Source organism: Lactuca saligna, chromosome 9 (genome assembly GCF_052625555.1).
Source record: "Lactuca saligna cultivar CGN05327 chromosome 9, ASM5262555v1, whole genome shotgun sequence".
Taxonomy (NCBI): domain Eukaryota; kingdom Viridiplantae; phylum Streptophyta; class Magnoliopsida; order Asterales; family Asteraceae; genus Lactuca; species Lactuca saligna.
This window is the reverse complement of record NC_136425.1, coordinates 64,478,486-64,494,413: the sequence shown is the minus strand read 5'-3', so window position 1 is coordinate 64,494,413 and position 15,928 is coordinate 64,478,486. Positions and strand designations below refer to the sequence as shown.

Genomic DNA, 15,928 nt, shown 5'->3' with positions numbered 1-15,928 from the left:
AGATTAGATATTTAGGATCCTTAATAAGACACCCAAATGTAATATTAAGGCTAGGATCCAATCACAATATATTACACTTAGAAGAGGGATGCCGTAATCTAAGTAATAATATATTTGAAAGGTAGGTGAATGACGATTCACCAATTTCCACCATGAAAACGAAATGATTTATTAGGTTTAATTGGATTTGAAATTCCTAGATTCTTTTGAGATTCATTGAACTTTTCAATGGCATGTTTCAATCTCGATTGTGCCCTTCAAGTTTTGTGACTGGGATGCCGAGGATCACAAAACAAGGTGTGAATAACCATGCTAATTCACTTGGTACTCTTAATATTATCACCTAATCAATGTGCCGGTTAACCACACACGCTCCATTGATCTATGACAAACATTAAGTCACCCTTCGTGATCCTTACTAGTCCTAATTAGTGTGCCGGTTAACCACACACGCTCCACCAACGACTTGGTAAGGTACAAAGTGTGAATTCCATGGATTAGCACCATGTTCACATTTTCCTAAAATAACTAAGATTGGGAATTAAAAGAGTTTAGTTATTTTATAATATTCATTATACTTTTAATGAGGATTTAAAGTCATTGTTCTACCCGTTCGGCTAACGACCCTCCACCGATCAAGCAAGCGGTGGGTGAGAGTATACACCCATTAAGTCGCCATTTTATAGGCAACAACCTTATACCCACCTTATAGACCGGCTTCGTGAATGAGGCCTACTAACGGTAAAACGACTTATTCTTATACATATATATAATAATTAACCATTAATGTTATAAATAGTATAAGGGTTGAATTTTAACTATTAAAACTCTAAGGTTTGGAATTAAAGTTTATTAAAGTGTGTGAAACTTTACAAATTCCAAAACTTGAGGGCAAGTTTTCTAATTTTGCAAAACTCTTCATTTCATAACTTATGAATTAAAGGTTCATAAAAATGAAGACTCTTCATTTTCATGTAACTTATGTGTTTTAAGTGTGTGTTAAATGAAAGTGACCTTTGGTAATCCATAACTTGAGGACAAATTATGGACTCCATTAAAACACATAAATGATAAAGAATTAATCCTAAACAATTCAGCAAATAATTCCTATCATTTTCTAAATTCATAAGAACATGAACATGATCATCAAAAATTCAAGAATTATATGAACACATAAAATCATGGAATTTTGGTATATGCTATTGTAAATGGATTAGAACAACCATTACACCAACTAAAATAAGTTTTATAACACCAAAACAATTTAGGGTAATGTTTCTAGTCCATTTCCAGCAGCAAAAGTCGAGATTCTGCATTCTTTCGATCCTACTCGTCGAGTGCACGAACTTACTCGTCGAGTAGGTTGAAGTTTGCCTTGGACTCGGCGAGTCCCCCCAATGGACTCGGCGAGTCTACCATGCAGACAGCAACGATTTCGACTTTTTTCACTATTTTGCATCAAGTATCAAACAAGCAAGCCTAGGCTCTGATACCACTGTTGGGTTTTGAGCAATCTAACACTTCCTAAGTGTGCATACAACCCTAATAAACCTTGGATCTATGTTTGTCTAAATACATGCAAAATAATAATTTTCCAAGGTTTATAACCTATCTAACATGGCATGGGGAACATTTCAACATAAAAGAGTTAGAAGAGATTACATACCTTTTGGTGAGTTGGGTTCTTAGGAGTTTGAGGGCCAAGCACCAATAGTGTGAATGCCTCAAATGGAATCACAAACACCACAAACTCTTGGAAAACTTTGATGAGAGTATACACCTTGTATAGAAATCGGCCACACACATGCACACACACACTAGTTCACTAGTTTTCTCTTAGGCTTCATTTCATGCTCCATAAGCATGCTTATATAGTATGCATGGTTAGGGTGAAACCCTAATAACCCATGTCTTTTCCTTTTCCAAGGATCCATGGGTTAAAAGCTCCATGGATCATCCATGGACTTCCACATAAGCCTAGCCCATTAACAAATGAGTATTAGCCCACACTATATAAAACAAATAGCCCATAATTTAATTAGTATTCCTTTTAATCTCTAAATTAATTCATAATTAATTTAAGACTAAAACTAATTAAATAACGTAGCTTCATATTAATATATTATAACTCATAATATATTAATAAACATATGTGTATAACTCTCATAAAATTATCCATAATAGTTTGGATGAGATGCAACCCAAATGGACCATGCCGGTCGGGTCAAGTATATACCAAATAAGTTATGGGCTTAGACACCTTATCCAACAATTAGACATAGCAAAAGTTTGCTGCAACGTTCATGAGTGCTTATGAACTAGTTTTAAGCATTGGAACAAACCCGTGCTTGCTGGAATCACCTTATGGAATTTGATGAAAAAGGTTGATCGCAAGATGATAATATCATATGGTCTTAAAACCTAGATATATGGTTTGTTATTTGTTAATTGGTTGTACATTGATAATGCGAAACCGCATCAGTAAATTGATGTTATAAAATGCATTGTTGTGTATAATTGATTAATGAATAAGTAAATGCATATAAGTCGAAGTTTATCTGTTACTTTTATCCTAAGAGGGTAAAAGCGATATATCGGTTGTTCGATGATTTGATTTGACTTATGTGTCGGGCCTGGACATAACTAAATTGATGTGTTCGATTAATTTCTATGTCGAATAAATCTGATATCGAGAAACCAACTACTGGACAATTGATTCCATAGAATTGTCTGCACGATATCTAAACAGAGGACTGTACGATCCCTTATCTAAAGGACAAAATTTATAAGATCAAAGTTTGACAGCGTCTTTGAGAGCTACGATTGCTAATCGGTATATATAGTTACTAGACTTATCCAAGTAGGAGACTGTTGGAATAGTGTCTAAGGCTGCAACTATATTTGGTAAGTACTTGACCCGATTGAGCATGGTCCTTTTGGGTTGCCTTCACCATAGCAACTTGATAGGATGATTTATAATGAGATAAGAAATATTATTAATATATTATGAGAATAATAATATTGTTATTTGATTAATATAAGTCAGAAATTAATTAGGAATTAATTTGGTGTTTTAAAGAGATTAATTGAATAAAGGGGCATAAACTAACAATTGTGTGATAGTTGTATTTTAAGCAGTGACTCCTTAGAGATAAGGGGTGGACGGATTTTAGGGTTTGGATAAGCCTACAAATCATCCAAAGGCTTATCATAAGGAGATTGGATTTCTTAGAGCCTAAGTTATCCAATTAGGGTTTTAAGGGTGAAACCCTAGGATGCTCACTAGTATAAATACACCCATAAGGTTAAGAAAATCGGCACCCTTGGTCTTGGAGAAACCCTGACCGTTTTTCTCACCCTTCCATCTCTCTCAAATCATCCTCTTGCTAGTTGGTGTTTGTAAGCCATTAGAGGAGTGACATTTGTGACTCTAAGCTCCAAGGACAAGAAGATACAAGCAAGTAATTCAAGGTATTCTTTTAGATCTGATTTCTTATGTTATTATACTAGATCTATCAATCAAAGTCTTAGATATATTGCATGTTCAAATTAGAGAAACCTAGATCCAAGCATTAGGGTTTGTATGTGCACATAGGAATGTTCTTATGGCTAAAACCCATCAAATTCTTGGGTACTTGATATAGGTTGTGGTATTCACATTTGTACTGATTTGCAGGGCCTAAGAATAAGTGAGAAAGTGGAGCACGGGAAGATAAACTTAGTCATGGGCAACAGGAAAGCATCAATTAGGCAGGAACATTAAGATGCTTCGATCCGATCGTGGTAGTGAGTATCTTAGTACAGAGTTCCTCGGCTATCTCAAGGAATGTGAGTCATCTCATAATAGATACCTCCCAAGATACCACAATTGAATGGTGTGGCTGAGAGGCGTAATCAAACCTTGTTGGATATGGTTCATTCCATGATAAGTCGAGCTTCGTTACCAATCTCATTTTGGGGGTATGCCTTAGAGACTGCCGCCCATATCCTCAATCTAGTCCCTACTAAAAAGGTTGCCAAAACACCTCACGAGATGTGGACTAGGAAAGTTCCCAATCTAGACCACATCAATATTTGGGGTTGCAAAGCTTTTGTGAGGCGTGAGTCTCATAACAAGCTTGAACCTCGAAGTGAGAGGTGTATTTTCATCGGCTACCCACGGAGATCCTTTGGTTACCTCTTCTACAGACCCAGTGATAATGTGGTCTTTGTAGAAAGAAGAGGAGTCTTTCGTGAGAGAGAATTTATAAGCCAAGGGGATAGTGGTAGGAAAATTGACCTTGAAGAGCTTCAAGAGTCAAGTGGTGAAGGAACTTGATATACTACCGACCAACTTGAGGAGGAAACTCCTGTTGAGCCGATAGATGATTCTATACATCCGAGGCGTTCCACTAGGGTTAGGAACACACCTGAGTTTTAGTATGGTTATCACATCACCAATGAAGGTGATACATTTATTAGTGATAGTACACTAATAGATTTAGATGAACCTAATAATTACAAGGAAGCCATGGCAGGCCCTGAGTCTGCTAAGTGGAAGGAGGCTATGGGCAACGAGATTCAGTCCATGTATGACAATCAAGTGTGGAACTTGGTTGACAATGTACCAGGTCGTGAGACAGTTGGGTGCAAATGGATCTTCAAAAAGAAGACCGGCATGGATGGGAAAGTACACACCTACAAAGCAAGACTGGTGGCAAAGGGATTTACTCAAACTTCGGGGGTTGACTATGATGATACCTTTTCACCAGTAGCAAAGATTAAGTCTATTAGAGTTTTGCTGGCCATAGCTACATTTCATAATTATGAAATATGGCAAATAGATGTCAAAACCGCTTTCCTTAATGGGAAGTTGGCTGAGGATGTTTACATGGCTCAACCAGAGGGTTTTATCGATGCAAAGTACCCTAATAGGGTGTGTAAGCCTGAGAAATCTATTTGTGGATTGAAATAGGCATCTCGTATATGGAATCTTTGCTTCGATGAGAAAGTCAAAGAGTTTGGTTTTTCGAGGAGCGAAGATGAGTCATGTGTGTATGTTAGGGCTAGTGGGAGTATAGTTAGCTTTCTGGTGTTGTATGTGGACGACATACTACTCATAGGAAATGACATCCCAACTTTGCAGGAGGTTAAGTCCTGGCTTGGGAAGTGTTTCGCTATGAAGGACCTTAGAGAGGCTACCTATATCCTAGGGATAAGGATAATGAGAGACATGAGTAAGAGAATAATTGGACTTAGTCAGAGTACTTACTTGGATAAGGTGTTTAAAAGATTCAACATGCCGAATTCCAAGAAAGGGGACTTGTTGATCCAGCACAATGCCATGTTGAGTAAGACTCATAGTCCGAGTACAGAGGCTGAGATAGCTGAAATGAGTCGATTTCCATATGCTTCCATTGTTGGCTCGCTCATGTATGCTATGACTTGTACTCGCCCTGATGTAGCCTTTGCTTTGAGCATGGTTAGCAGATTTCAGGGAAATCCTAGCATGACGCACTGGATTGCGGTAAAGAATATTCTCAAGTACCTACGGAGGACTAAGGATTGGGTCCTTACCCTTGGTGGGAGTGATGAATTAAGAGTGATTGGGTATAGTGATGCTAGTTTTCAGATTGACAGGAATAATTTCCGCTCTCAGTCTGGCTGGGTCTTTACCCCAAATGGAGGAACAATTACTTGGAAAAGTTCCAAACAGGAGACAGTAGCTGATTCTACTTGTGAATCAGAGTACATAGAAGCAAGTGATGCGGAGAAGGAGGCGATATGGCTGAAGAACTTCATCGAAGACCTTGGAGTTATGCCAGCTATACAAGATCCTATGGAAATTTTTTATGACAGCAATAGTGTGGTTGCCTTAGCCAAGGAGCCAAGAGGTCACGGTAGATCCAAACACATTGACAGAAAATACCACTTCATAAGACACAAGATAGAAGAAGGACTCCTCGTGGCAAAGAGGGTATCATCAGAAGAGAACCCTGCAGATCCCCTCACGAAGGGACTGACTAGGGTTAGGCATTTGCAGCATGCAAGAAGCATCGGGCTGAGAGACGATATTAGTTTTAATAATTAAATTTCTGAAACTTGTAAAATGTAATTGACATTTGATGATTAAATAAAAGTTGTTATTTATTTATGAGTAAAGTGTTACTATCCTATGTTGATTGTTTACTATTGTTTCAATTTTGGATGTTTTGACTTCTATAATAACTATTTTATTTAAACTCTCCATAGACGGTCATATGTCGGAAGTAGATATGAATCAAGACTGTCATTAATTTGGCTTGTAAGATTTGTCTAAGGTGAATTAGACATAGCAATGGTTGCTACAACATTCATGAGTGCTCATAACTCCTGATTATTGGATTAAACCCACGCTCGTTTGTATCACTTCATGGAATTTATCTCGAGTGATCGTGAGATGGTAAAATTATATATATATATATATATATATATATATATATATCTTCAAACCTAGAGATATGAGTTGTTGACTGTGAGTTGGTTATCCATTGATTGTACGAAAACGCATCAGTAACTTGATGTCATAAAATGTGCTTTTGTGCACAATTCAACAAGTAGTTAGTACAAGCATATGAGTCGAAGTTTATCTATTCCTTCTAGCGATAGAAGCGATATCTGGGCCCCTCGATGATTTGGTTATGACTTATGTGTCGTGCCGGTCAGAACCTAATTGATGTGTTCAATTTGGTTCTATGTCGAAACAAATCAGAGATCGAGAAACAAATGATGGACAATAAGTAAGACCATGTTCCATGTATTTGTCCGACTGATATCTTGAGAGTAGAGGATTATATGATCACTTATCTAAAATGGTGCTTCATAGTTTGACAGAGTTTGAAAGAGCTACGATTGCTGGTTGGTTCCTGAAGTTATACTTGCAACTATAGTTATTAGACTTATCCAAGTTGGAGACTGTTGGATAAGGTGTCTAAGTCTGTAACTATATTTGGTATCAACTTGACCCGACCCGGAATGGTCCATTTGGGTTGCACTTCACCTAACAACTTGTTTGGATATACTTTTGAGAATAAGATGTATATGATATGATATATATATATATATATATATATATATATATATATATATATATATGGATTAGGCTAAGAGTATATGGAGTCCATGGAGCTTTTAACCCATGGATCCTAGGTAAATGAAGAGTCATAGGTATTAAGGTTTAACCCTAATCCTTCATACTATATAAAGGAGTTCTTGGTTCTAGAATTTTTATGAGTGTGTGTGAGCATAAGAGTGAGCCGATTTCTATAAGTGTTCTTATTCTCTCAAGAGCTTCCAATTTGTTTTGGTGATTTGTGACACCACTTAAGGCATCCACATTATTGGTGCTAGGCTCATAAACTCCAAGCAATCAACCATAAAAGTAAGGTATGTTATTCTACTTAAAGTTTTGTGTTACAAGTACCCCATAACATGCTAGTTAGATTGTGAACCTTGGAAATGAAATTTGCATTTATTTTAGAGAAAACATAGATTCAAGGTTTCTAGGGTTGCATGTACACCATAGGAGTGTTAATATGCTCAAAAACCATTAGAATGCAATCAGCCGAGCTCAAGTAAGTTCTCCCAAATTACCCATACATGTTTGCTATGATATGATATGTGCTTTAGAACTGCATGCTAGATTAGGACTAAGGATCTAAGGAGGATGCCTTATGTGCCTGTTATCTGTATGAGCTTTATGTGTTGCATGCTAGTACAGATTCTTGAGTAGGGGATAGAACGGTATGATTGGATTATATGGTTATACTTTTTCCCTTTTGTCTGAATGCTACTTGCTTTGTGCTTTGTGGGACTCTAAGTGATGTGAGTTAGCCATTAGGTGGATACGTCAAGTCACATGTGATCAGGGTTGAATAATCTCAGAGTGCTGGATTTGGCCCTACTACGCAGTATGTGATTGTGTATGGTATGTGGTAGGTTGGGGAACTCACTAAGCTTCGTGCTTATGGTTTTCATTTTTGGTTTCAGGTAATTCTGGAAGTGGAGGAGAGAGCTCGGGATGATCGCATGGCACATACCAAGAAGTTTTAGCCTGGGAGGCTTATACTCTGATAAAAGATCATGTTTTGAGATGATACTCTGATTTGATATAACAACCTTTGTTTATGAATGATATGATATGTTATTATGGTTTTTATTAATTAATTAAAAGAAATTTTTGGGACCGTATTTAGGGGATGTTACAGGGAGTTTTGTAATGCCCGAGTTGACAGGTGTTTCCTTTTGCTACTTATTCAAATAATAATATTATTTTGAATATGTGAAGGGGTCGTACATTGTGTGTACATAGTGTACGTACGACGTACATTGGAGAGGCGCGAATTATGGGAAGCCCATGTGTACGCTGGGCATAGGCTGGCCAGATACAAACCCGAAATTTTAGGGTTTGCAGCTTATCTAAACACCTTAAGTCCCTACCAAACCTCATTCTCTCAGCCTTCACCATCCCTAAAGTGTTAAACTTGAACCCTCAGCCTCTTGTATGCATTTTGAGCTTACATTGAGCATTTTTGGTGATATTTGGTGATTTTGAAGAAGAAAAAGTTTGAAGAAGGAGTAAGGACGTAAAGAGGGCTTGTAGATCTAGAAGTTTTGCATCATTTCTGACTTATTTGAGGTATAAAGCTTCAACCTTGACCATTGCATGCGTAAATCTAGTTTTGGGGTGTTTTATGTTATATTTTGGTCCCATAGTTGAGATTCCTTGAGTTTTAGAGGTTCCAGTCCATATGAGCTGCCCTTTTAGGCTCTTGGAGGCGTTTGGAGCCATAAAAATCAGACCTTGATGGTTTAGCCTCAACCATGCAAGTGCTAGATAGCAATTAAGTGAGCTTATGGACTTAATTTATGTCTTAATCCCCATCCATGCATGCAAAAGCATAAATTTTATAACTTTATGGTTTATGACGTCTTTAGGGGTATGTATCTATGTTTTGGACGATAGGACTTAATGGATTAAGTCACAAGGAAGTTCTTAAGATGGTTGGCCAGTAGGTTGGGCGTACCCCTTAGTACACTGAGCGTACTGGTTCAATCTCTCGTATCTGTTCAAGGCCAGTGTACGTGCTGAGTACACCGCGCGTACGCATGTAATGGATCAAAAGTGGCTTTTGGGCTTTAGGATATTGGGCCTGGAATTGTTGGGCCTCAAGTGTACCTGTGGACTAAGGCCTTTGGGCCTAGGACTAAGGCCTTTGGTATTAGGTCTTATTGGGCCTTAAAGCTTAGTTGGTTGGACTTGGACATTTTATTTTGAAAGTTAGGCCTTGGGAGGAAGAGGCCCAATAGGGCAAAAATTAGGGAACCTTTGCCTTATGTTATGAATCAGGGTTTAGACCTTAGGGTCAGGTTTAGATCCAATATCTAATTAGGAAGTTTGTTGTGCTATAGGGAGAGGAGTCCCGAGTCATCCAAGGAGTACGATTTGACATTCATAGTTGAGGTGAGTCTCCATTCGTGAAAGTTACAGGTCGAAGGCACCAAAGTCGACCCTTTATTATTGCATAATATGATGGTTGTTTGTGTGATAATTATCATTGTTTATGTATTGCTTTATGATTATGTGATTTATGTGTGTTATTATGTGGTAGTGGTAGTGGGTGAAATAGACCCCGTAACTGGTTGAAATAAACTGGAGGGTAGGTCGAGCACCCATATATGCTCAACAAGGTAGTTCGAGCACTCAGATATGCTCGACAGGGTAGGTCGGGCACCCAGATATGTTTGACAGTATGTTGGTGTTGTATGTGGTATGGCGGGGAAAACTCACTAAGATTTGTGCTTACTGTTTCAGTTTGTGTTTCAGGTACTTCCAACTCGAAGGGGAAGGGCTTGACTTGATCGCGTCGCATCACACTATGATTTTTTGCAGTAGAGATTTTGGGATTTATGCTCTGATAATGTTTTTCTACTAATTTGTCTTGATTATACACTATAATTATCTTGTGTTTTTCATGGTTTTGGAATCAATGATGTTTTGTGTTTGTGACTTTGATAAACTTAAAAATCAAAATTTTAAGTCGTATTTTTAGGATGTTACAAGGTGTGTGACCACTAAGTGCAACATGCGTGTCACACTGGACGTTAACCCAAGTACTAATGCAGACAAGGTATATGATTGTAGCATCAAGGGCAAAACTCACTTGATTAACAATACATGGAGCCAAAATCGAGAAAGGTGAACAACATGATGCTGGTTGTCATTCCAAGCAGAGACAAAGTTGTCATCATCAAGTTTGGGAGACAATGAAGTCTCTAATGTTATTCTTCATAATAAGGATATTCCGCCGATCCCAATCGGTACCACTCTTAATTAGGACATCCCATAAGTTACAATCGATGAGTTTGTAAGAGAATATCCATTTGACCAAAAAAAATCATTATTAGTAAGGTTCATCCGATATAATAGACCATACACATAATTATCCGGATAGTTAGAATTTTTAAGCCAAACCCGCATTGGGTTTTCAGGAGACACATAATTCTCCAAAAGATTTTCACTTAAATTTACAATCAAACATAATCAATTCATCATTTTGATAAGAAAATTTTAAGATAAATAATCACAAATTTGGCTTTAACTTTACCAATCAAAATTTGAATTTGTTTACTAACTTTGTCTTACAACTGAAGTCCAGAAACCAAAATACGAAATTAAGTTATGAAGTGTATGTTAATAGAAATATTTATGGGCGATTACTCTTATTAAATAACTAAAGTTCTAAAATATAAATTAAAAAGTGTATATTTATTAATGTTTTTATAAGTATTGGTTAAAAAAAAGAAGAATGTCAAAAGATAGGTTGTTCCGTGGCTGTCGCCGTATATGTTCAAGATGCTTTTTTCTCTTGCCGTCTCGTCTTTCATACACGGTCTCCTCTGCCCGCTTCACTATTTCAATCCCATTGATCGACCATCCTTTTCAATATCTGTAATTTAATTCCACTTCTTAATCTCAAATCGCAACAAAGAACCCTAAACTTCTCCCTTCTCCTAATAATCATCAAACAATTCGTCATTATTCAAACCTTTGACTTTTTATTTTTTCCATATATCATCGCAATCATGTCCTTTTCGGTGTAAATTTCTTCAGTATTTCGATCAATTTGAGGAATTTGTAGCTCTAAGATCGTTGAACGTGTGAAGGAAGAAAATATTAAATTTGACGATTAGGGTTTTACTTTTATACACGATTGATGGAAACAGTGGGTGTTGGTGTTGCCACGACGAATTCTGATAGCTATACTGGTAACAATTCAAATTCAGTCTCGTCAAATCCTTCATCTCCGGCGACTAGGGGCGCCGCTGGTAGCATCAGGTCTTCCCGAAGGTCGACGTCGTCTTCTGCGTTTCCTATAGTCCGCTTCTTACAAGCTCCTGTAACTACTTTATTTGAATATTCGGGTTTTCTACGACCTAGGTCAAGCAACGATAATCATGAATCCGAGAGCTTGATTCCACACCATCATAATCATAGTTCGAGTGATTCCGGTACGGCTTCTAGTAGCGATGGTAGTAATAATGAAGGGGAGGTTTCAATTCGGATAATGGGTGACGGAGAGCAAGAAGAGGGACATGGCGACGACGGTGGAGAATCCGCTGTCATAGGCGGAGATGGTGGTGGTAGAGAGAGGGAGATGGCCGATTCTAGTGATGTGGATGTCAGGAGTGGAGCTAATGGGAGTAATAATAACAGTGATTCATCAAATCAACAAAGGTATGACTTGCAGCAAGTTTCGAGGTGGATTGAGCAGATTCTTCCGTTCTCCTTACTCTTAATTGTCGTGTTCATTCGCCAACACTTGCAAGGTACTCAAAGCTGAAACTAACCATATACTTTCTACTTTGATTATCTCTTCTTCTCCAAATACCATTCCTGATTACTCATTCATAATTGATTTTAGGTTTCTTTGTAACAATCTATGTAACTGCTTTCATGTACAAGTCAAACGACATTCTTCGAAAGCAAACAGCTTTAAAGGTATGAATACCACTAACACTAAACGATCACAAAACACCCATTAAGCTTAATAATCGCTGAATTTTACAGGGGGAGAGAAAACTTTCTGTTCTCATAGGTTATGGTATAATCTTTACGCTTCATGTAATTGGAGTATACTGGTGGTATCAAAACGATGATCTTAGTTCCCCATTGTTAATGGTTCCCCCAAAATCAATCCCACCATTCTGGCATGCCATTTTCATAATAATCGTAAATGGTATGAAATTCATTCCATTATTGCATCTTTAATAAAGATTTTATGATGTGTAAAATGAGCATCTAATGATTCTTTATGAAAATTTATTCCCTTTAGATACAATGGTGCGACAAGCAGCAATGACTTTAAAATTAGTACTCCTTATGTACTATAAAAATGGCAGGGGTCATAATTTTCGTAGACAGGTAACTTAATACAACTTCAATTCAAGTTTTTAAAACTTTCTAATGGCATTTTTGGTATTTTAGGGTCAAATGTTGACTTTGGTCGAATATGCCCTTCTGTTATACCGTGCTTTTTTACCTGCTCCAGTTTGGTACAGATTCTTTTTAAACAAAGAATACGGGAGCTTGTTTTCTTCTTTGATCACAGGGCTATATTTGACTTTTAAGCTTACATCAATAGTGGAGAAGGTATTATTGTCAATAATTATCAATCATCTGTCTTTTAGTGAAAATGGGTATTATTAATGTATTTCCTGTTTTGCCCCTGTAGGTTGGTTCCTTCTATGCTGCAATGAAGGCTTTATCACGAAAAGAAATGCATTATGGATCATATGCAACATCAGAACAGGTGTCACTTTACAAAATCATTCATTTATTAAATTAAAAATAGAAAAATATGTTTTTTGTTTTGATATTTTTAAGGTTTCTTACTAGGTAAGTGAGGCTGGAGACATGTGTGCTATTTGCCAAGAAAAAATGCAAGCTCCAATATTGCTGTGTTGTAACCATATTTTCTGTGAAGATTGTGTCTCAGAATGGTTAGATATACCTTTTTATATATACATACATACATACATACATGCATACATACATACATAGATGTTGATGAGGTGTGATGTATGTAGGTTTGAAAGAGAGAGGACGTGTCCTTTATGCAGAGCTTTAGTAAGACCAGCTGATATACGATCATTTGGTGATGGATCAACGAGTCTTTTCTTTAGATTGTTTTAATTGTTGTTCATCAACATACAAAATGATCATGAAATGGGTTTCTTGGTGATTCTTTTGGGGATTTTTTTCGTTTAAAGTTGTACAGATGAGGGTTTTAATGTTATTTACTGAAAAATATATATGTTGTGATGGGATAATATGCAAGGGGATTCTTTAATGCCCTTTTACTTGCATTTTGTTAATATTTTATTTTGTTTTGTATCTTGGAATACCTTTTGTTTGTGTTTCATAAGTACAATAGGTGATTAGGTATTATACAACAATAAGAAAAAGAAATACGAGTTTTTCTAGTATGATTTCTTGCATATTAAGCATATCATGCCCACAATGAAGAAAAAAAAAAGAGTGGTTGGTTAATGGGTAAAGGTAAAATAATTAGCTATCTATGAATACACAAATAATGGAATGGAAGCATATACTAGCAATAATATATGGACCAAATACTATAAAATATAAGTTGAAAGTAAAGATGGAACTAGAGGTGACCAAAAAAACCGGTTCACAAACCGAACCGGTCAGTGAACCGGAAACCGGTTTACCTCCGAACCGGTTCAGGCATGAACCGAACCCCCGAAGAACCGAACCTCCGGACCGAACCAATTCGCCATTTTGACCATGTGATCTGGTTTCGAACCGGTTTTTTGATCCGATTATGATTCGATTTTGATCCGGTTTTTTGCATCGAACCGGTTTTGAACCATTCCTATTTTCCACTTATTAGCCCAAAAAAAAAAAAAAAAAATTATAAAACCTTATTTGCGTCGAACCGATTTTGAACCAGTTTTTTACCGATTTTCTGAACCAGTTTTTTGAACCGGTTTTCGTTGAACCGGTTTCTAATAAACCGAACCGGTTTACATATGTTCGGATATTTTTTGGTGTGAACCGGTTTGGAACCGAACCGGTTTTGGTGTGAACCGGTTTTGACTACTTGGACTTGAATCGAACCGTTTTCTGAACCGGTCCGGTTCATAAAAAAAACCGGTTTTTGCATGCCTAGATGGAACAAGGGCCGGGTGGCAAACACAAATAATGATAAAGATTCTATTACATAGATTTCAATAATATTGTTATACACTTTATCATCAAATTTAATGAGATTTTAATCAAATTTTTAATGCCAAAGGTTTTAATGACATTGTTTGTACTTCATCATCAAATGTAATATCCATGAGGCTAACCTAGATATAATCGAATTAAATTCATTTATTTGTTTGTAACATACATACATTCTTACATCTAACCAGTAGTATATACATACATTCTTACAACTATAGGAATGGTACAAAATATTTCTCCTATATCATTTACATTGTAATTGCCTAAGGTTCTTAAACTTCAACCCCATAACTTGATTATTTCCAAAATCTTTAGACTTTCAACAATATCTTTCTTTTACATCACGTCTTTCTATCGAATACCACCTATAGGCTTCATATCCTACCGCTACAAATGAAATGATGTAGGAGAAATATAATGATGAATTTCCAAATTTTTTTGAAGTAAATCAAGTGTAGGGATGAAGTTTAAGAACCTTGGATGATTGCAATGAAAATTTAATGCAAAACGACGTAGTTTGATGATGTTAGGTACCTAAGTTTATATAAGGTTGTTAGGTATATTCACTTTACCCATATATATATATATATATATATATATATATATATATATATATATATATATATATATATATATATATATATATATATATTGGTATATGTACATGGATAATACTTTTATGGGTCCAAACATATTCCTTGCTAATATCAACTTGTCTACACTAAGGGGCTGTTTGTTTTTTTGTGAAGAGTTGCGCAACCACTTTTGTCTGCGCCGTGCAGACAACGCGCAGACATATGCCTTTGCAGAGTGTTTGTTTTTTGGAAGTGCGCAGACCAAAAAACGTCTGCGCGAGATCTTCCTGGCGCAGACATGAGCCACTGTCTTCAAAGGTCTTCAGACCTCATTTTAACCAAAAAAAAAAAAAAGACCATTTGTTTTTTTTTCTTTCTCTTTTTGCTGAAAATGCATTTTTAATCGTTATGACATGAAATTAAGTTTGAAAAATTAATTTATTTCAATAGCTGCAGACGTTAAAAACAAACAGTCTTCTTATTGCAGACTGCAGACATTTGGTCCACCTCTTCTGCCGCAGAGGCTTGCAGATGTGGTCCGCAGACTGCAGACATTTTGGCTTCAAAAAAACAAACAGCACCTAAGTCAATCTAACATATCTCTATCTTGTTAATTCATATTTTCATTTTTGTAATGAAAAAAATAATCCCCTACTTTTTGTTTCTTAATAATGATATTTGAAATCCATTAATTCACTCTCTTAATCAGTTCTCTTGATTTTGATACTTTGCCTTGATCTAATAAGTAAGAAGATGAATATTAACAAAAGATAGGAAGATATTTGATTTCCCATTTGTAATTTGATAGTGGTTCATGGAGCTTTTTCTTGTACATTTAAATGTTTAATCCTTATTAAACCAATGTTTAACAATAGTTTATAAACAGGGGTTAGCTTCGTAATATGTTTCCTATATATATATATCTTGTACTCTGTTATTCAACGAAAAATGAAAAAAAGATTAACCTTAATCAATTAAGGTTTTATATGGTATCAGAGCCCAGCTAGCCGACCCTAACCCTAAGTTTTGACACAGCTTGAAATTCCGGTAATCTAACTCCGTCCGGTAGTCTACAATCAAA

The 15,928-nt window shown here is 36.4% G+C and overlaps 1 protein-coding gene across 1 annotated transcript; it reads left to right on the top strand.

Moving 5' to 3' along the window:
* Positions 1-10,835: 10,835 nt before the first annotated feature.
* Positions 10,836-13,414, top strand: LOC145015819 (uncharacterized). Its single transcript, XM_078974297.1, has 8 exons — positions 10,836-11,847; positions 11,943-12,019; positions 12,089-12,257; positions 12,354-12,442; positions 12,506-12,670; positions 12,753-12,830; positions 12,917-13,020; positions 13,108-13,414. Exons 1-8 carry the CDS (start codon positions 11,235-11,237, stop codon positions 13,211-13,213), a joined length of 1,401 nt encoding a protein of 466 aa, XP_078830423.1. The 5' UTR covers positions 10,836-11,234; the 3' UTR covers positions 13,214-13,414.
* The last annotated feature ends 2,514 nt before the right edge of the window (positions 13,415-15,928 follow it).